Here is a 20790-nt window from a genome sequence, read left to right on the forward strand (position 1 = left end):
AAGGATTCCCCAGTGCCTCCCCAGCCTCACCTGGGGTTCTTCAGGGTGCTCTGGGTCCTGTTGGTGATCCGGATCTCCACACTGCGGCTCAGTAATGGCCCCATCCTGGCTTTGGGTCTCCTCAGCTCCAGAACCTCTTCCTCAGCTCTGGGATCTCCTCACCTCTGGGATCTCACCTCTGGGATCTCTTCAGCTCTGGAATCTCCTCAGCTCTGTGATCTCCTCAGTTCTGGGCTCTCCCTGGCTCCAGACCCTTCTCCCCGCTCTCCGGAGTCCCCTCCCAGTTTTCTTGGCACAGCAGAGGCCACTCCCCAACCACTGCCCCAGCATCAAAGCCTCCAGCTGCTGCTGCTTATCAAGAATGAGAACTTTCAGTTTCACACCAGGCTGCCCAATCCCCACTCCTTCCTTGCCATGGAATTTTATTAACAGACCCAAAACTCACCTGGATTTGTGAGTCACCAACCCCGGGATGTCCCCAGTGTGTGTGTGGGACACACCTGGAGCAGGTACCTGGGTGTGCCATCACCTTGGTGGGGTCCAGCACTCGTCTGAGCCGGCTCCTGGCAGGTGTCCAGGGAAACACGGTGGGGCGTGGTGACAACAGGGACAGAAGTGATAAGCAGCAGCAGCTGGAGGTTTTGATGCTGGGACAGTGGATGGGGAGTGGCCTCGGCTGTGCCGAGAAAACCAGGAAGGGACTCTGGAGAGGGGACAGAAGGGTCTGGAGCCAGGGAGAGCCCCAAGATGAGGAGATCCCAGAGGTGAGGAGATCCCAGAGCTGAGGAGACTCAAAGCCAGGATGGGGTCATCAATGAGCCGCACTGTGGAGATCCGGATCACCAACAGGACCCAGAACATCACCTTGAGGAACCCCAGGTGAGGCTGGGGAGGCACTGGGGGAATCCTTGGGGTGCAGGGGGGCAGCTCCAGTTGGGATCTTCTTCCATCCCCTGCTGGTCCCACCAGCATCTCCCACCGATCCCACCCCATTTCTCCTCCAGGACCTATGAATCTGGCTTCTGCACCAGATCTCCCCAGTCAGAGTTGCGTCCCAGTTCCACTGACACCTCCCGCTTTGTGAACTCTGGCCGTTTCTGTGGCATCGCTGGGATCCTGGTCTACGAGGCCGAGTCCTTCACCTTGGCCATCTACTTCTCCAACCCCTTCGACTACAACATGTACTCCATAGAGCTGGGCCTGGAGCTGTCCCTGAGCAAGGCCCACGTGGGCAGTCTGGCCGAAATCTACGCCCGCATGTCCAAGGGCACCTACTCCAGCTCCTTTGTGGACGCCGAGTTCAACCGTGTCATCGTGGAAGAGAACCAAGGGATTGCCTGGTTGAACAAGGGCCCGATTAAGGTGATGGCCACCATGTCCAACACAAGAAACTCCACCCTCAAAGTGATGCTGGAGGATCAGGGGGGACTTAATGAGGAAGCCAATATGGAGACCCACAGAAACGCTGCCAGGAGAAGTGAGAACCTGCAGAACCTCCTGTGGGACCTCCTGGTCAGCCCTGGAACCCTGAAAACCCTGAAACACCCCTAGAAACCTTTAGATATAACTGGAATCCCATAGGCACCTCTAGAATCTTGTAGGCACGTCTAGAACCCCATAGAGACTCCTAGACCCTATAGACACTTCTAGAACCCGTAGGCATGTCGAAAACCTTATAGAGACCCAGAGAACCCCCTAGGCACTTCTAGAACCACATAGGCACTTGTAGAATCAGAGACTCCTAGAACCCTTTAGGCATCTCTAGAAACCCATAGAGACCTCTAGAACCCCATAGACACCTCTAGAACCCTGTAGGCATCTCTAAAACCTCATAGAGCTTTCTAGAACCCCATAGGCACCTTTAGAACCCCATAGGCACCTCTAGAACCCCATAGAAACTTCTAGGACCCTACCGACATTCCAGAAGATCCTTCAGCAGAACCTCACGGTCTCCAGGAGAACCTTGCAGAAACCTCCAGAACCTTCTGGGCAGAACAGACACCGCGGGGTTGGAATGTTCCAGACCCCTCCACTCTCTTATCCTGACCTCCCTCTCCCCTTTTTCCCTTTGCTCAATAAAATGGAAGAAATTTGCACTTGGCCCACAGAATTTAAAACCAAAAAATAAATAAGTGGGATTTGAGATTGGGGAGGGATCTGGGAATTGGGAGAGGCAGAGGTGTGGATTTGGGAGGGGGAGATCTGGGATTGATGGGAAAGAATCTGGGATTTGGGGGAATTTGGGATTGGGGGCTTTGGGAGGGTTTGGGTGTGATGGAGTAGCTGGGATTGGGGAGGGGAAGAACAGTTACCCCAGTTACACTGGAGAATTAAACCAGTTAAACCAGTTAAAATGGATTTTGGGGGGCTGCCCCCCTGGCACCGACCCCTCCGTCACCGTCCCGGTGGCCCTGGGCTGTCACTGCAGCCGCTGCCCCATTGCTGCTGCCGACTGCGCCGTACTGGGGCTGGGACCCTCCTTCTGTGGGGCCCCGGGGGGGTTTGGGGGGTCTTGACCCCGTTTTTTTCCCGGATTTGGGACCCTCACCCTTAATTTGTGGGATTTTTTGGTGGGGGGTAATAAAACCTCCAGGCCGCCAGGGGGCGCTGTGTGTCATTGGGGGTACCATAGAGTGGAGACAAAAAAAACCTCCAGGCCACCAGGGGGCGCTGTGTGTCATTGGGAGTACCATAGAGTGGGGACAATAAAACCTCCAGACCGCCAGGGGGCGCTGTGTGTCATTGGGGGTACCATAGAGTGAAAACAATAAAATCTCCAGGCCGCCAGGGGGCGCTGTGTGTCATTGAGGGTACCATAGAGTGAGGACAATAAAACCTCCAGGTCGCCAGGGGGCGCTGTGTGTCATTGGGGGTACCATAGAGAGGGGACAATAAAACCTCCAGGCCGCCAGGGGGCGCTGTGTGTCATTGGGGGTACCATAGAGTGAAAACAATAAAACCTCCAGGCCGCCAGGGGGCGCTGTATGTCATTGGGGGTACCATAGAGTGGGGACAATAAAACCTCCAGGCCGCCAGGGGGCGCTGTGTGTCATTGGGGGACACCATAGAGAGGGGACAGCTCCTTTTGGGGGGCTTCAGGGGGGTCATTGGGGGATCCCTCCCCACTTTGGGGACCCCCCCCAAACCTTGGGGACCCTCCCCAAACTCTGAAGACCCCAAAGCGTGGAAATCCCAAATCTCAGAGTCCCCCCTCCCTTTGGGACCCCAAAACTTTGGGATCCCAAATCTTGGAGACCCCAAACCTTGGAGACCCCAAAACTTTGGGACTCCAACCCTGGTGACCCCAAATCTAGAGACCCAAAACTTGGAGACCCAAAACCTTGGAGACCCCAAAACTTCGGGACCCCAAAACTTTGGGAACCCAAACCTTGAGGAGGCCAAATCTTGAGGACCCTCAAACCTGGTGACCCCAAAACTTTGAGACCCCAAAACTTTGGTGAACCAAAATTTTGGAGACCCCAAATCATGGAGATCCCAAAACTTCAGGACCCCAAACCTTGGAGACCCAAAATTTTGGGAACTCAAACCTTGGAGACCCCAAAACTATGGGACCCCAAACATTGGAGACCCCAAAACTTTGGAACCCCAAACTTTGGAGAACCAAAACTTTGGAGACCCCAAACATTGGAGACCCAAAACTTTGGGACCCCAAACTTTGGGATCCCAAAACTTGCCGACCCCAAAATTTTGGGACCCCAAACTTTGGAGAACTAAAATTTTGGAGACCCCAAAATTTTGGAGACCCCAAACCTTGGAGGGCCAAAACTTTGGGACTCCAAACCTTGGAGACCCCAAAACTTTGGGACCCAAAACTTTGGGACCCCAAAACTATGGGACCCGAAACATTGGAGACCCCAAAATTTTGGGACCCCAAACATTGGAGAACCAAAACTTTGGAGACCCCAAACCTTGGAGGCCCCAAAACTTTGGAGACCCTAAAACTTGGAGACCCCAAAATTTTGGGACCCCAAAACCTTGGAGACCCAAAAGCTTTGGGACCCCAAAACTTTGGGACCCCAAACCTTGGGAAGGCCAAATGTTGAGGACCCCCAAACCTGGTGGCCCCAAATTTAGAGACCCAAAACTTTGGAGACCCAAAATTTTGGAGAACAAAAACTTTGGGACCCCAAAACTTTGGGAACCCAAACATTGGAGAACCAAAACTTTGGAGACCCCAAACCTTGGAGACCCCAAAACTTTGGAGACCCTAAAACTTGGAGACCCCAAAATTTTGGGACCCCAAAACCTTGGAGACCCAAAAGCTTTGGGACCCCAAAACTTTGGGACCCCAAACCTTGGGAAGGCCAAATGTTGAGGACCCCCAAACCTGGTGGCCCCAAATTTAGAGACCCAAAACTTTGGCGACCCAAAATTTTGGAGAACCAAAACTTTGGGACCCCAAAACTTTGGGACCCCAAACCGTGGAGAGCCAAAACTTTGGGATCCCAAAACTTTGAGACCCAAAACCATGGAGACCCCAAAATTTTGGGACCCCAAACTCATGATCTGGGATTTTAGGGAGGGAACCCTGAATTTGGAGAAGAATCTGGGATTTGGGGAGGTTCAGGGATCCCAGGGGGACATTTGGGATTTTGGGGATGATCTGGAATTCGGAGGGCTGGGGAGAACTTAAAGAAATTGGGATCAGAGAGGGAGAAGTTACGTATCAGTTATTAAAATTAATTATAAAAAATAATTATAAAAATTAACTGGTTTAGAATTAAAAGAGTTCTGTTAGGAAAATGGTGGGAATGTGAGGGGGGAAAGACGGGGAAACGTGAGGGGAGAAAATGGCGGAACCGTGAGGGGACAGAAAATGGTGGGAAACGTGAGGGGAGAAAATGGTGGAACCGTGAGGGGACAGAAAATGGCGGGAAACGTGAGGGGAGAAAATGGTGGAGACTGGCGGAAGGAAATGGGGAAAAATGAGGGGAAAAGGGAGAGGAAATGTGAGGGGAGAAGAGGAAGGTGAGGGGGAAAAATGGCGGAAATCGTGAGGGAAGAAAAATGGTGGGAAACGTGAGGGGAGAAAAAGAGCGGGAAACATGAGGGGACAAAATGGCGGAAACGTGAGGGAGAAAAAGGAGCAGGAAATGTGAGGGGGAAAATGGGGAAAAATTAGGGGAAAAGGGAGGGAAATGTTAAAGGAAAAAGAAGAGGAAGGTGAGGGGAAAAAGGTGGGAAATGTGAGGGGAGAAATTGCTGGAAACTGTGAAGGGACCAAACGAGCAGGAAATGTGAGGGGGAAAAGAGCGGGAAACGTGAGGGGACAGAAAATGGTGGAAATGTGAGGGGGGGAAATGGGGAAAAATGAGGGGAAAAGGAGAGGAAATGTGAGGGGGAAAGGAGAGGAAGGTGAGGGGAAAGGAGTGGGAAATGTGAAGGTAGAAAATGGATGGAACCATGAGGGGAGAAAAGAGCAGGAAAAATGGCGGGAGAAAATGGCGGAAAAGTGAGGGGGAAAATGGATGGAAAGATGAGGGGAGAAAAGGGTGGGAAAGGTGAGGAGAGAAAAGAGCAGGAAATCTGAGGGGAGAAAATGGTGGGAAATAAGAGGGGGGGAAAGAAAAGCAGAAAACTTGAGGGGGAAAAGGGCGGAAAATGTGAGGGGGAAAAGAGCGGGAAACGTGAGGGGATTTCTCTACCACAACTCATTTAATTGGTATAACTGAATGTAACTGGTTTGGAAAATTAAACCATTTAAACCAGTTAAACTGGAGAAATTAATTAGTTAAACTTTCAGGGAGGCACAAAATCCCAGGAAGTTAACATTCAATTCTGTGACAGTACCAAAATTCAATGAGAAGGAAGTGAAGCAAAAATCAAAGGGTTGAGAGAATTCCTCATCAGAAGGGGGCTGGGTTTGGGATTTCCTGTGAAAGCAAAAGCTCTCGATTTAGAGATATCTGTGACTATATTTGGTCACTTTGACACTAAGTGCGTTGTTTGTGATGCGGCAAACAGCCCCGGCTGTGCCAAGAACACCTGGAGGAGAGCCTGGAGTGGGGACAGAAGGGTCTGGAGCCAGGGAGAGCCCGGTGATGAGGAGATGCCAGAGGTGAGGAGAGCCCAGAGGTGAGGAGCTCCCAGAGCTGGGGAAGAGGTTCTGGCGCTGAGGAGATCCCAAGCCAGGATGGGGTCATTATTGAGCCGCAGTGTGGAGATCCGGATCACCAACAGGACCCAGTACATCACCCTGAGGAATCCCAGGTGAGGCTGGGGAGGCACTGGGGGGCCCTTGGGGTGAAGGGGGCCTCCAGGTGGGATCTTCATCCCATGGAGGGATCAACTCCCAGGGATTGTTCCATCCCCTGCTGATCCCACCAACATCTCCCACTGATCCCACCGCTTTTCTCCCTCCAGGACCTACTTTGAATGTGGCTACTGCTCCAAGTCCCCTGTGCCATATTTGCTCCCCGGTTCCTCTGACACCTGCCACTTCCAGGGCTCCTTCCCATTTTGGGGTGTGGCTGGGATCCTGGTCTATGAGGCTGATTTTTTCACCTTGGCCATCTACTTCTCCAACCCCATCGACTACAACAAATTCTCCATGGAGCTGGGCCTGGAACTGTCCCTGAGCAAGGCCCACAGGGGCAGGCTGGCCGGAATCTACGCCCGCATGGCCAAGGGCACCTACTCCAGCTCCTTCCTGGACACCGAGTTTGCCCGTGTCACTGTGAAGGACAGCCACGGGGTAGCCCAGCTGAATGACGGCCCCATCAAGGTGTCGGCCATCATGTCCAATGCTGTGTCCTCCATCATTGAAGTGATGCTGGAGGATCAGTGCTGGACTGAGAGAAGAAGCCAATATTGAGACCCCATTCCCCGGGAAACGCTGCCAGGAGAAACGAGAACCTGCAGGACCTTCTGTGGGACCTCCTGGACAGTCCTGGAACCACAGGGACCACTTGAGAACCCTGCAAACACCCCTAGAAACCTTTAGATATCTCTAGAACCCCGTAGGCACTTCTAGAACCCAATAGACACTTTTAGAACCTCATAGGCAATTCTAGAACCCCAGAGGCATTTCAAGAACCCCATAGGTGGGTCAAAAAACCCATAGAGGCTCCTAGAACCCTGTAGACACCTCTAAAACTCCATAGGTTCCTCGAGAATACCATAGGTATGTTTAAAACCCCATACAGTTCCCTAGAACCCCATAGACACCTCTAGAACCCCATAGGCTCCTCTAGAGCCCCATAGACACCTCTAGAACCCCACCAACACTCCAGAAGATCCTTCAGCAGAACCTCACCATCTCCAGGAGAACCTCACAGAAACCTTCAGAACCTTCTGGGCAGAACGGACACGGTGGGGTCGGAACGTTCCAGACTCCTCTGCTCTCCCGTCTCACGTCCTCCCATCCCTGACCTCCTTCTCCCCTTTTTCCCTTTTTCTCAATAAAATGGGAAAATTTTGCACTTGGTTCACAGAATTTTTTTAAAAAAGAGGGATTTTATGTCAGGGAGGGATCTGGGAATTGAGAGAGGCTGAGATGGGGATTTGGGAAGGGGAGATACCAGTTAAACTGGTTCTGATAGAGAAATAAACCAGTTACACCAGTTAAAATTGAGAATTTAACCAGTTAAACTGGAGAATTTAACCAATTAAAATGGTTCTGGTAGAGACATAAACCAGTTACAACAGATAAAATGGCGAATGTAACCAGTTAAACCAGTTGAAATTATTCTGGTAGAGAAACCAGTTACACCAGTTACACTAGAGAATTTAACCAGTTAAACTGGTTCTGGTAGAGAACATTTCCCGCCATTTTCTCCCCCCATGGTTTCGCCATTTTCTCCCCTCACGTTTCCCACTCTTCTCCCCTCACCTTCCTCTACTTTCCCCTTCACATTTCCTCTCCCTTTTCCCCTCATTTTTCCTCATTTTCCCCCTCATGTTTCCCTCCCTTTTCTCCCCTCACGGTTCCGCCATTTTGTCCCCTTACAATTTCCGCCATTTTCTCCCCTCAAAGTTCCCATTCTTTTCTCCCCTCAAGTTTTCCACCCTTTTTGTCCCCTCACATTTCCTTCCCTTTTCTCTCCTCACTTCTCCTGCTCTTTTTGTCCCTTCATGGTTTCGCCATTTTCTGTCCCCTCGCATTTCCCTCCCTTTTCTCCCCTCACATTTCCTGCTCTTTTCTCCCCTCATGTTTTCTCCTAAATCCATATTATATTATTGGCTTTTCACAAATACTAAAATGAATACTATATTATATGCATAATGTTGGAAAACTTTGCAGAATGAGTAGAGTTTCTTTTAGTTCTGCTATGAACAAAATTTAGAAATAATATTGTGATATTTTTCTTGGACTAGAAAATGGTGATTTAAATATCCCCCAAAATCCCTTTCACTCATCCCAAATTCCCCCCCTAATCCCAAAAATCCCACTGGATCCCAACCAACATCCCAAATCCCCCAATCCCAAATTCCCCCCTTATCCCAAATACCCCAAATCTTTTCCCAGACTCCAAAATGCCCAATTTTGACCACAGATCAAGTGCAAAAATTCCTGGTTTTTATTCAGCAAAACAACAAAAAGCAAAGGGGTCAAGATTTGGGATGTCTTGGGGATCCTGAGGGAGAATCTCCCCAAATTTTGGGGACCGGTTCATGGGGGGTCTCACCCTGGAGGGTCACAAATGCCCGATTTGGGGGGGTCCGTTTGTGTTTTCTGGGGGGTTTTGGGGTGAATTTTGGGCATCTCTGGGGATGTTTTGGGGTCTCGAGGGTGTTTTGGGGGGGTTCTGGGTAGGTCGGGGATGGGGGGACATGGGATGGGAGAGCGGAGGGGTCTGGAACATTCCGACCCCACGGTGTCCGTTCTGCCCAGAAGGTTCTGGAGGGTTCTGCGAGGTTCTCCTGGAGACTGTGAGGTTCTACTGAAGGATCTTCTGGAGTGTCGGTGGGGTTCTAGAAGCGTCTACAGTGTTCTAGAAGTGCCTATGGGGTTCTAGAAGTGTATATGGGATTCTAGAGGTGTCTATGAGTTTCTAGACGTGTCTATGGGGTTCTAGAAGTATCAATGGAGTTCTAGAGGTGTCTATGGAGTTCTAAGGGTCTCTATGGAGTTTTAGACACGCCTACAGGGATCTAGAGATGCCTATGGTGTCCTAGAAGTGTCTACGGGGTTCTACAGGAGTCTATGGGGTTCTAGGGGTGTCTATGGGGTTCTAGAACTGCCTATGGGATTCTAGGGGTGTCTATTGGGTTCGTTAAGTGTCCATGGGGTTCTAGAGGTGTCTGTGGAGTTATTGGGGTCTCTATGGGGTTTTAGACCTGCCTGTGGGGTTCTAAAAGTGCCTATGGGGTTCTAGAGGTATCTGTGGTGTTCTAGAGTTGTCTATGGTGTTCTAGAAGTGCCTATGGGGTTCTAGGGGGCTCTATGGCATTTTAAACATGCCTGTGGGGTTCTAGAAGTTCCTGTGGGGATTTAGAGGTGTCTGTGGGGTTATAGGGGACTCTATGGGGTTTTAGACATGCCTATAGGGCTCTAGAGGTGTTTCTGTGGTTCTAGGGGTCCCTATGAATTTTAGACATGCCTATGGGGTTCTAGAAGTGTCTATGGGGTTCTAGAGGTATCTATAGGGTTGTAGAGTGGTCTCTATGGGGTTTTGAACATGCCTATGGGTTCTAGAAGTGCCTATGGAGTTCTAGAAGTGCCTTGGGGTTCTAGAGGTGTTTACAGGGTTCTAGAGGGTCTATAGGGTTTTAGGGGTCTCTATGGGGTTTTAGACATGCCTACAGGTTTCTAGATATGCCAAAGCTGTTCTAGAAACATCTAAGGGCTTCTAGGGGTGTCTGCAGGGTTTTCAGGTCATCCCTATATTTCCAAAAGTCCCACCGAGGGTTCCGCACTTTCCCATTTCCGCCATTTTCTCCCCTCACGTTTCCCGCCCTTTTCCCCTCACGTTTCCTGCTCTTTTTCCCCCCTCACCTTTCCCAACATTTTCTCCCCCGACGTTTCCTGCTGTTATAAGTACATGTTATTGACTTCTGTCACTTGGAGGTGACATTAGATGCCTAATGTCAGAAAACTTTGCTGAATGAACATACATTCTTTTAGTTCTGCTATTAACAAAACTTAGAAATAGTATTGTATAAATACATTGTTTTCTTGGACTATAACATGGTGATGTAAAAAGGTTTTGTTCATGTAACTAACTCAGAGAATGGTGAAAAGACAATCAGGAAATTCTTCACATTCTTGGATTGTCCTATCAAGATGAAGATAGGGGGATGAACACCAGAACTCCAGGGAAGGAATTTATTGATCTCCGTTATCCCAGACATCCCCCCAAATCCCTTTCCCCTGTCCCAAATTCCCCCCTTATCCCAAATTCCCCAAATCTCCTCCCAGACCCCAAAATTCCATTTTCAAACTACAGATTAAATACAAAAACTCCTCCTTTTTTTTTTTTGTTCAGAAAGTATACAAAATGAGCGAAAGAATAAAACACAAAAAAACCAACAACAACAAAAAAAGGGAGACAATATTTAGGATTTTTGGGGGGAGGGTCTTGAGGGAGCAGCTCTCCAAATTTATGGGAATCCACTCATGGGGGGTCTCACCCTGGGGGGTCACAAATGCCTGATTTGGGGGCGGGGGGTCTTTTTGTGTTTCCTGGGGGTTTATCGGATGAATTTTGGGCATCTCTGGGGATGTTTTGGAGGCTTGGGGGGGTATTTCAGGGGTTCTGGGGAGGACAGGATTGGGGGGATGCGGAACGGGAGAGTGGAGGGGTCTGGAACATTCTGACCCCGCGGTGTCTGTTCTGCCCAGAAGGTCCTGGAGGTTTCTGCGAGGCTCTCCTGGAGACTGTGGCGTTCTGTTGAAGGATCTTCTGGAGTGCCTGTGGGATTCTAGAAGTTTCTATGGGGTTCTAGATGTGCCTCTGGGGTTATAGGGGTGTCTATAGGGTTCTAGAGGTGTCTACAGGGTTCTAGAGGTGTCTACAGGGTTCTAGGGGTCTCTATTGGGTTTTAGACATGTTTACAAGGTTCTAAAGGTGCCTATGGTGTCCTAGATGTGTCTATGGGGTTCTGGGGGTGTCTACAGGGTTCTAGAAGTGTCTATAGGTTTCTAGGGGTGTCTATAGGGTTGTAGAGTGGTCTCCATGTGGTTTTGAACATGCGTATGGGTTCTAGAAGTGTCTATGGAGTTCTAGAAGTGCCTATGGCATTCTAGAGGTGCCTACAGGGTTCTGGATGTCTCTATGAAGTTTTAAATATATCTAGAGGGTTCTAGAAGTGCCTATGGGGTTCTAGCGATCTCTATGTTGTTTTAAACTTGCCTACAGGACTCTAGAATTGCCTATGGGGTTCTAGAGGCATCTGAGGAATTCTACGGGTGTCTGCAGGGTTTTCAGGTCATCCCTGTATTTCCCAATATGTCATGAAGGCACCACCGAGGATTCCGTACCTTCCCATTTCCCCTTGAAACACTTGCATGGCCTGGGGATCTGCATCTTGTCCTCGTCCCTCAGTCCCCCGTTGTTCCTCCACGAACACCCTGAGGATGGAGTTTCCGGCATAGGACATAGCCGCTGTCACCATGATGGGGCCGTCGCTCACCTGGACGATCTCTTGACTCTCGTCCACGGTGACACGGGCAAACTTGGTGTCCACGAAGGAGTTGGAGTAGGTGCCACTGGCCATGCGGGCATAGGTGCGGGGCAGGCTGCCCAGGTGGACTTTGCTCAGGGACAACTCCAGGCCCAACTCCATGGAAAATTTGTTGTAGTTGAAGAGGTTGGAGAAATAGATGGCCAAGGTGAAGGAATCGGCCTCGTAGACCAGGACCCCAGCTACACCCCTAAATGGGAAGGTGCCGAGGAACTGGGAACTGTCAGAGGAACCAGGGAGCACCTCTGGCATGGGGGCCCTGTAGCAGGAACCATATCCGAAGTAGGTACTGAGGGGAGAAAAGCGGTGGGATCAGTGGGAGATGCTGGTGGGACCGGCAGGGGATGGAACAATCCTGGGAGTTGATCCCACTCCTGATAGTTGATCCCTCCCTTCATCCCCTTCAGGGATGAAGATCCCCCTGCACCCCAAGGGTCCCCCAGTGCCTCCCCAGCCTCACCTGGGGTTCCTCAGGGTGATGTTCTGGGTCTTGTTGGAGATCTGGATCTCCACAGTGTGGCTCAGTAATGACCACATCCTGGCTTTGAGTCTCCTCAGCTCTGGAATCCCAGCTCTCAGATCTCCTCAGCTCTGGGATCTCCTCACCTCTGGGCTCACCTCACCTCCAGGTTCTCCTCACCTCTGGCACCTCCTCATTGCTGGACTCTCCCTGGCTCAGACCCTTCTGTCCCCACTCCAGAGTCTCCTCCAGGTGTTCTTGGCACAGCCGGGGCTGTTTGCCGCATCACAAACAACGCACTTAGTGTCAAAGTGACCGAATATAGTCACAGATATCTCTAAATCGAAAGCTTTTGCTTCCACAGGAAACCCCAAACCCAGCCCCCTTCAGATGAACAATTCTCTTTAACCCTTTGATTTTTGCTTCACTTCCTCCCCATTGAATTTTGGCGCCATCACACAATTGAATGTAAACAGACCCAAAAACTTCCCAGGATTTTGTGCCTCCCTGAAGTCACCAGCCTCAGGATGTCCCTGTCTGAGAGGGACCCACCTGGGGCAGGTACCTGAGGGTCCCCTGAGGGCAGGTTTGGGGTCCCTGTAAGGGTCCCAGAATGGGCTTAACTGGTGTAACTGGTTTGACTGGTTTAATTCCCCAGGATAACCGATTGAACTGGTTTAATTCTCTATTGTAACATCTTTAACTGGTTTCACTGGTATTGCTGGTTTAACTCTGCAGTGGGACTGCTTGAACTGGTTTATTTCTCCAATGGCGCTGGTGGAACTGGTTTATCCCATTGCACATCCCAGGGTCACTCCCACCCCGCAGTCTCCCCCAGTTGGACCAGTTGGACCAGTAGCCCCAAGGCCTCCCTGAGACCAAGCATCAGCCCCATTCCCACCATTTCTACCCCTTTCCGCTCATTCCAGAGCTGAAGAAGAGATCCTGGAAATGAGGAGATCCTGGAACTGAGAAGGTTTTGGGTTTGTTTGCATCCAATTCTGCAACGGTGCCAAAACTCGAGGAACAGGAAAGAAGGTGCTGGGTCTGAGAGGGTTTGAGGTGAAACCGAAAGGAAGAGCTGATTTCTGAGAAATCGTGGAGTTTGCACAACAGAGAACTGAGGTTTGCTGCCCTTTTTCTCCCCTCACATTTCCGCCATTTTCTCCCCTCACATTTCCGCCATTTTCTCCCCTCACATTTCCACCATTTTATGTCCCCTCGTATTTCCCCCCTTTTCTCCCCTCATGGTTCTCACTTTTTTTCCCCTCACCTACTTCTCCTTTTTCCTTCACATTTTCTCTGCCTTTTCCTCTCATTTTTCCCCTCTTGTTTCCTGCCATTTTCTCCCCTCACAGTTCCACCATTTTCTGTCCCCTCACATTTCCTGCTCTTTTTTCTTGCCTCAAATTTCCCTCCATTTTCTCCCCTTCAAGTTTCCCTCCATTTTATCCCCTCACATTTCCCACTCTTTTCCCCTCACCTTCCTCTCCTTTTTCCCTTCACATTTCCTCTCCCTTTTCCCCTCATTTTTCCCCATTTTCTCCCTCACATTTCCCTCCATTTTCTCCCTCACGTTTCCCGCCCTTTTTCTGTCCCCTCACGTTTTCCGCCATTTTGTCCCCTCACGATTTCCGCCATTTTCTCCCCTCACAGTTCCCATTCTTTTCTCCCCTCAAGTTTTCCACCCTTTTTGTCCCCTCACATTTCCTTCCCTTTTCTCTCCTCACTTTTCCTGCTCTTTTTGTCCCTTCATGGTTTTGCCATTTCCTCCCCTCACATTTCGCTCCCTTTTCTCCCCTCACATTTCCCGCTCTTTTCCCCTCACCTTCCTCTCCTTTCCACTTCACATTTCCTCTCCCTTTTCCCAACATTTTTCCTTATTTTCCCCCCTCACGTTTTCCTCCTGTTACAAGTGCATATTATACTATTTGCTTTTCACAAATATTAAAATGAATGTTGTATGCACAATGTCGGAAAATTTGCTGAATAAATAATTTTTTTTAGTTCAACTATTAACAAAACTTAGGAATAATACTGTGATAAATATATCTTTCTTGGATTGTAACACGGTGATGTAAATATTCCCCCAAATTCCCCCCAAATCCCAAAAATCCCCCTGGATCCCACGCCAGATCTCAAATTCCCCCATCCCAAATTCCCCCCTTATCCCAAATATCCCAAATCTCTTCCCAGACCCCAAAATGCCCAATTTTAACCACGCATCAAGAGAAAAAATTCCTGGATTTTATTCAGCAAAACAACAAAAAGAGAAGGGGTCAAGATTTGGGATGTCTTGGGGGTCCTGAGGAGGAATCTCCCCAAATTTTGGGGATTCCACCCATGGGGGTCTCACCCTGGAGGGTCACAAATGCCCGATTTGGGGGGGTCCCTTTGTGTTTTGAAGGAATTTTGGGGATCTCTGGGGATGTTTTGGGGTCTCCTGGGGGTATTTGGGGGGTTCTGGGTAGGTCGGGGTTGGGGGGATGTGGGACAGGAGAGCGGAGGGGTCTGGAACATTCCGACCCCGAGGTGTCCGTTCTGCCCAGAAGGTTCCGGACGGTTCTGTGAGGTTCTCCTGGAGACTGTGAGGTTCTGCTGAAGGATCTTCTGGAGTGTCGGTGGGGTTCTAGAAGCGTCTACAGTGTTCTAGAAGTGCCTATGGGGTTCTAGAAGTGTATATGGGATTCTAGAGGTGTCTATGAGTTTCTAGACATGTCTATGGGGTTCTAGAGGTATCAATGGAGTTCTAGAGGTATCTATGGGGTTCTAAGGGTCTCTATGGAGTTTTAGACATGCCTACAGGGATCTAGAGATGCCTATGGTGTCCTAGAAGTGCCTACGGGGTTCTACAGGAGTCTATGGGGTTCTAGGGGTGTCCATGGGGTTCTAGAGGTGTCTGTGGGGTTATTGGGGTCTCTATGGGGTTTTAGACCTGCCTGTGGGGTTCTAAAAGTGCCTATGGGGTTCTAGAGGTATCTGTGGTGTTCTAGAGTTGTCTGTGGTGTTCTAGAGTTGTCTGTGGTGTTCTAGAAGTGCCGATGGGGTTCTAGGGGGCTCTATGGCATTTTAAACATGCCTGTGGGGTTCTAGAAGTTCCTGTGGGGATTTAGAGGTGTCTGTGGGGTTATAGGGGACTCTATGGGGTTTTAGACATGCCTATAGGGCTCTAGAGGTGTTTCTGTGGTTCTAGGGGTCCCTATGAATTTTAGACATGCCTATGGGGTTCTAGAAGTGTCTATGGGGTTCTAGAGGTATCTATAGGGTTGTAGAGTGGTCTCTACGGGGTTTTGAACATGCCTATGGGTTCTAGAAGTGCCTATGGAGTTCTAGAAGTGCCTTGGGGTTCTAGAGGTGTTTACAGGGTTCTAGAGGGTCTATAGGGTTTTAGGGGTCTCTATGGGGTTTTAGACATGCCTACAGGTTTCTAGATATGCCAAAGCTGTTCTAGAAACATCTAAGGGCTTCTAGGGGTGTCTGCAGGGTTTTCAGGTCATCCCTATATTTCCAAAAGTCCCACCGAGGGTTCCGCACTTTCCCATTTCCGCCATTTTCTCCCCTCACGTTTCCCGCCCTTTTCCCCTCACGTTTCCTGCTCTTTTTCCCCCCTCACCTTTCCCAACATTTTCTCCCCCGACGTTTCCTGCTGTTATAAGTACATGTTATTGACTTCTGTCACTTGGAGGTGACATTAGATGCCTAATGTCAGAAAACTTTGCTGAATGAACATACATTCTTTTAGTTCTGCTATTAACAAAACTTAGAAATAGTATTGTATAAATACATTGTTTTCTTGGACTATAACATGGTGATGTAAAAAGGTTTTGTTCATGTAACTAACTCAGAGAATGGTGAAAAGACAATCAGGAAATTCTTCACATTCTTGGATTGTCCTATCAAGATAAAGATAGGGGGATGAACACCAGAACTCCAGGGAAGGAATTTATTGATCTCCGTTATCCCAGACATCCCCCCAAATCCCTTTCCCCCATCCCAAATTCCCCCCTTATCCCAAATACCCCAAATCTCCTCCCAGACCCCAAAATTCCATTTTTTAACTTCAGATTAAATACAAAAACTCCTCTTTTTTTTTTTGTTCAGAAAGGATACCAAAAGAACGAAAGAATAAAACACAAAAAAATCAACAACAAAAAAAAAAGGGAGACAATATTTAGGATTTTTGGGGGGAGGGTCTTGAGGGAGCAGCTCTCCAAATTTATGGGAATCCACTCATGGGGGGTCTCACCCTGGGGGGTCACAAATGCCTGATTTGGGGGCGGGGGATCTTTTTGTGTTTCCTGGGGGTTTATCGGATGAATTTTGGGCATCTCTGGGGATGTTTTGGGGTCTTGGGGGGGTATTTCAGGGATTCTGGGGAGGACAGGACTGGGGGGATGCGGAACAGGAGAGTGGAGGGGTCTGAAACATTCTGACCCCGCGGTGTCTGTTCTGCCCAGAAGGTCCTGGAGGTTTCTGCGAGGCTCTCCTGGAGACTGTGGCATTCTGCTGAAGGATCTTCTGGAGTGCCTGTGGGATTCTAGAAGTTTCTATGGGGTTCTAGATGTGCCTATGGGGTTATAGGGGTGTCTATGGGGTTCTAGAGGTGTCTACAGGGTTCTAGAGGTGTCTACAGGGTTCTAGGGGTCTCTATTGGGTTTTAGACATGTTTACAAGGTTTAAAAGGTGCCTATGGTGTCCTAGATGTGTCTATGGGGTTCTGGGGGTGTCTACAGGGTTCTAGAAGTGTCTATAGGTTTCTAGGGGTGTCTATAGGGTTGTAGAGTGGTCTCCATGTGGTTTTGAACATGCGTATGGGTTCTAGAAGTGTCTATGGAGTTCTAGAAGTGCCTATGGCATTCTAGAGGTGCCTACAGGGTTCTGGATGTCTCTATGAAGTTTTAAATATATCTAGAGGGTTCTAGAAGTGCCTATGGGGTTCTAGCGATCTCTATGTTGTTTTAAACTTGCCTACAGGACTCTAGAATTGCCTATGGGGTTCTAGAGGCATCTGAGGAATTCTACGGGTGTCTGCAGGGTTTTCAGGTCATCCCTGTATTTCCCAATATGTCATGAAGGCACCACCGAGGATTCCGTACCTTCCCATTTCCCCTTGAAACACTTGCATGGCCTGGGGATCTGCATCTTGTCCTCGTCCCTCAGTCCCCCGTTGTTCCTCCACCACCACCCTGAGGATGGAGTTTCTGGCGTAGGACAAGGTGGCTGTCACCTTGATGGGGCCGTCGCTCACCTGGGCGGTCTCTTGGCTCTCGTCCACAGTGACACGGTCGAACTTGGTGTCCACGAAGGAGTTGGAGTAGGTGCCACTGGCCATGCGGGCATAGGTGCGGGGCAGGCTGCCCAGGTGGACTTTGCTCAGGGACAGCTCCAGGCCCAACTCCATGGAAAATTTGTTGTAGTTGAAGAGGTTGGAGAAATAAATGGCCAAGGTGAAGGAATCGGCCTCGTAGACCAGGACCCCAGCTACACCCCTAAATGGGATGGTGCCGAGGAACTGGGAGACGTCAGAGGAACAAGGGAGCACCTCTGGCATAGGGGCCCTGTAGCAGGAGCCATATCCGAAGTAGGTACTGAGGGGAGAAAAGCGGTGGGATCAATGGGAGATGCTGGTGGGACCGGCAGGGGATGGAACAATCCTGGGAGTTGATCCCACTCCTGACAGTTGATCCCTCCCTTCATCCCCTTCAGGGATGAAGACCCCCCTGCACCCCAAGGGTCCCCCAGTGCCTCCCCAGTCTCACCTGGGGTTCCTCAGGGTGATGTTCTGGGTCTTGTTGGAGATCTGGATCTCCACAGTGTGGATCAGGAATGACCACATCCTGGCTTTGAGTCTCCTCAGCTCTGGAATCCCAGCTCTCAGATCTCCTCACCTCTGGGCTCACCTCACCTCTGGGCTCTCCTCACCTCTGGCATCTCCTCATCGTTGGGCTCTCCCTGGCTCAGACCCTTCTGTCCCCACTCCAGAGTCTCCTCCAGGTGTTCTTGGCACAGCCGGGGCTGTTTGCCCCACCAACAAACATTGCACTTAGTGTCAAAGTGACCAAATATAGTCACAGATATCTCTAAATCGAGAGCTTTTGCTTTCACAGGAAACCCCAAAGCCGGCCCCCTTCAGATGAACAATTCTCTTTAACCCTTTGATTTTTGCTTCACTTCCTCCCCATTGAATTTTGGCACCGTCACACAATTGAATGTAAACAGACCCAAAAACTTCCCAGGATTTTGTGCCTCCCTGAAGTCACCAGCCTCAGAATGTCCCTGTCTGAGAGGGACCCACCTGGGGCAGGTACCTGAGGGTCCCCTGAGGGCAGGTTTGGGGTCCCTGTAAGGGTCACAGAATGGGCTTAACTGGTGTAACTGGTTTGACTGGTTTAATTCCCCAAGACAACTGATTGAACTGGTTTAATTCTCTATTGTAACATCTTTAACTGGTTTCACTGGTATTGCTGGTTTAACTCTGCAATGTGACTGCTTGAACTGGTTTATTTCTCCAATGGCACTGGTGGAACTGGTTTATCCCATTGCACATCCCAGGGTCACTCCCACCCGGAAGCCTCCCCCAGTTGTCCCAGCAGCCCCAAGGCCTCCCTGAGGCCAAACATCAGCCCCATTCCCACCATTCCTTCCTGTTTCCGCTCATTCCGGAGCTGAGGAAGAGATCCTGGAACTGAGGAGATCCTGGAACTGAGAATGTTTTGGGTTTTTTGCATCCAATTCTGCAACAGTGCCAAAACTCAAGGAACTGGAAGGAAGGTGCTGGGTCTGAGAGGGTTTGAGGTGAAACCGAAAGGAAGAGCTGATTTCTGAGAAATCGTGGAGTTTGCACAACAGAGAACTGAGGTTTGCTGCCCTTTTTCTCCCCTCACATTTCCGCCATTTTCTCCCCTCACATTTCCGCCATTTCCTCCCCTCACATTTCCACCATTTTATGTCCCCTCGTATTTCCCCCCTTTTCTCCCCTCATGGTTCTCACTTTTTTCCCCCTCACCTACTTCTCCTTTTTCCTTCACATTTTCTCTGCCTGTTCCCCTCATTTTTCCCCTCTTGTTTCCTGCCGTTTTCTCCCCTCACAGTTCCACCATTTTCTGTCCCCTCACATTTCCTGCTCTTTTTTCTTGCCTCAAATTTCCCTCCATTTTCTCCCCTTCAAGTTTCCCTCCATTTTATCCCCTCACATTTCCCACTCTTTTCCCCTCACCTTCCTCTCCTTTTTCTCTTCACATTTCCTCTCCCTTTTCCCCTCATTTTTCCCCATTTTCTCCCTCACATTTCCCTCCATTTTCTCCCTCACGTTTCCCGCCCTTTTTCTGTCCCCTCACCTTTTCCGCCATTTTCTCCCCTCACAGTTCCCATTCTTTTCTCCCCTCAAGTTTTCCACCCTTTTTGTCCCCTCACATTTCCTTCCCTTTTCTCTCCTCACTTTTCCTGCTCTTTTTGTCCCTTCATGGTTTTGCCATTTTCTGTCCCCTCATGGTTCCCTCCATTTTCTCCCCTCACGTTTCCCGCTCTTTTCCCCTCACCTTCCTCTCCTTTCCCCTTCACATTTCCTCTCCCTTTTCTCAACATTTTTCCTTATTTTCCCCCCTCACGTTTTCCTCCTGTTACAAGTGCATATTATATTATTTACTTTTCACAAATATTAAAACGAATGCTGTACTCACAATGTTGGAAAACTTTGCTGAATGAATATTTTTTTTTTAGTTCAACTATTAACAAAACTTAGGAATAATACCGTGATAAATATATTTTTCTTGGACTGTAACATGGTGATGTAAATATACCCCCAAATACCACCTTCAATCCCAAAAATCCCCCTGGAACCCAACCAACATCCCAAATTCCCCCAATCCCAAATTCCCCCCTATTCCCAAATACCCCAAATCTCCACCCAGATCCCAAAATTCCCAATTTTGACCACAGAACAAGAGAAAAAAATCCTGTTTTTTATTCGGCAAAGTGATAAAAAGGAAAAAGAGAGGGGGCCAAGATTTGGGGGCTTGAGGGTCTCACCCTGGGGGGTCACAAATTCCCGATTTGTCGGGGAGGGTCTCTTTGTGTTTTGAGGGAATTTTGGGGGTCTCTGGGGATGTTTTGGGGTCTCCTAGGGGTATTTGGGGGGGCTCTAGGTAAGTCGGGGTTGGAGGGACGCGCGATGGGAGAGCGGAGAGGTCTGGAACATTCCGATCCCACGGTGTCCGTTCTGCCCAGAAGGTTCCGGACGGTTCTGCGAGGTTCTCCTGGAGACCGTGAGGTTCTGCTGAAGGATCTTCTGGAGTGTCGGTGGGGTTCTAGAGGTGCCTATGGGGTTCTAGAAGTGTCTATGGAGTTCTAAGGGTCTCTATGGAGTTTTAGACACGCCTACAAGGATCTAGAGATGCCTATGGTGTCCTAGAAGTACCTACGGGGTTCTACGGGAATCTTTGGGGTTCTAGGGGTGTCTACGGGGTTCTAGAAGTGCCTATGGGATTCTAGGAGTGTCTATTGGGTTCGTTGGGTGTCCGTGGGGTTCTAGAGGTGTCTGTGGGGTTATTGGGGTCTCAATGGGGTTCTAGAAGTGCTTATGAGGTTCTAACAGTGCCTATGGGGTTCTAGAGGTGTCTGTGGGGTTCTAGAGGTGCAGATGGGGTTCTAGGGGTCTTAAAGGTGTTTTAAACATGCCTATGGGC

The 20790-nt window shown here is 49.6% G+C and overlaps 1 protein-coding gene across 1 annotated transcript; it reads left to right on the forward strand.

Moving 5' to 3' along the window:
- Positions 1 to 693: 693 nt before the first annotated feature.
- Positions 694 to 1713, forward strand: LOC117009746. The gene is made up of 2 exons (XM_033084069.1): positions 694 to 879; positions 1005 to 1713. Exons 1-2 carry the CDS (start codon positions 803 to 805, stop codon positions 1549 to 1551), a joined length of 624 nt encoding a protein of 207 aa, XP_032939960.1. The 5' UTR covers positions 694 to 802; the 3' UTR covers positions 1552 to 1713.
- Positions 1714 to 20790: the final 19077 nt, after the last annotated feature.

The sequence above is a fragment of the Catharus ustulatus genome, chromosome 35, assembly GCF_009819885.2.
Source record: "Catharus ustulatus isolate bCatUst1 chromosome 35, bCatUst1.pri.v2, whole genome shotgun sequence".
Lineage (NCBI taxonomy): Eukaryota > Metazoa > Chordata > Aves > Passeriformes > Turdidae > Catharus > Catharus ustulatus.

Coding starts and splice junctions, on each gene's coding strand:
- LOC117009746 (XM_033084069.1), top strand. CDS start 803: ATGGGGTCATCAATGAGCCGCACTGTGGAGATCCGGATCACCAACAGG. Junction 880..1,004: donor ATCACCTTGAGGAACCCCAG/GTGAGGCTGGGG, acceptor TTTCTCCTCCAG/GACCTATGAATCTGGCTTCT.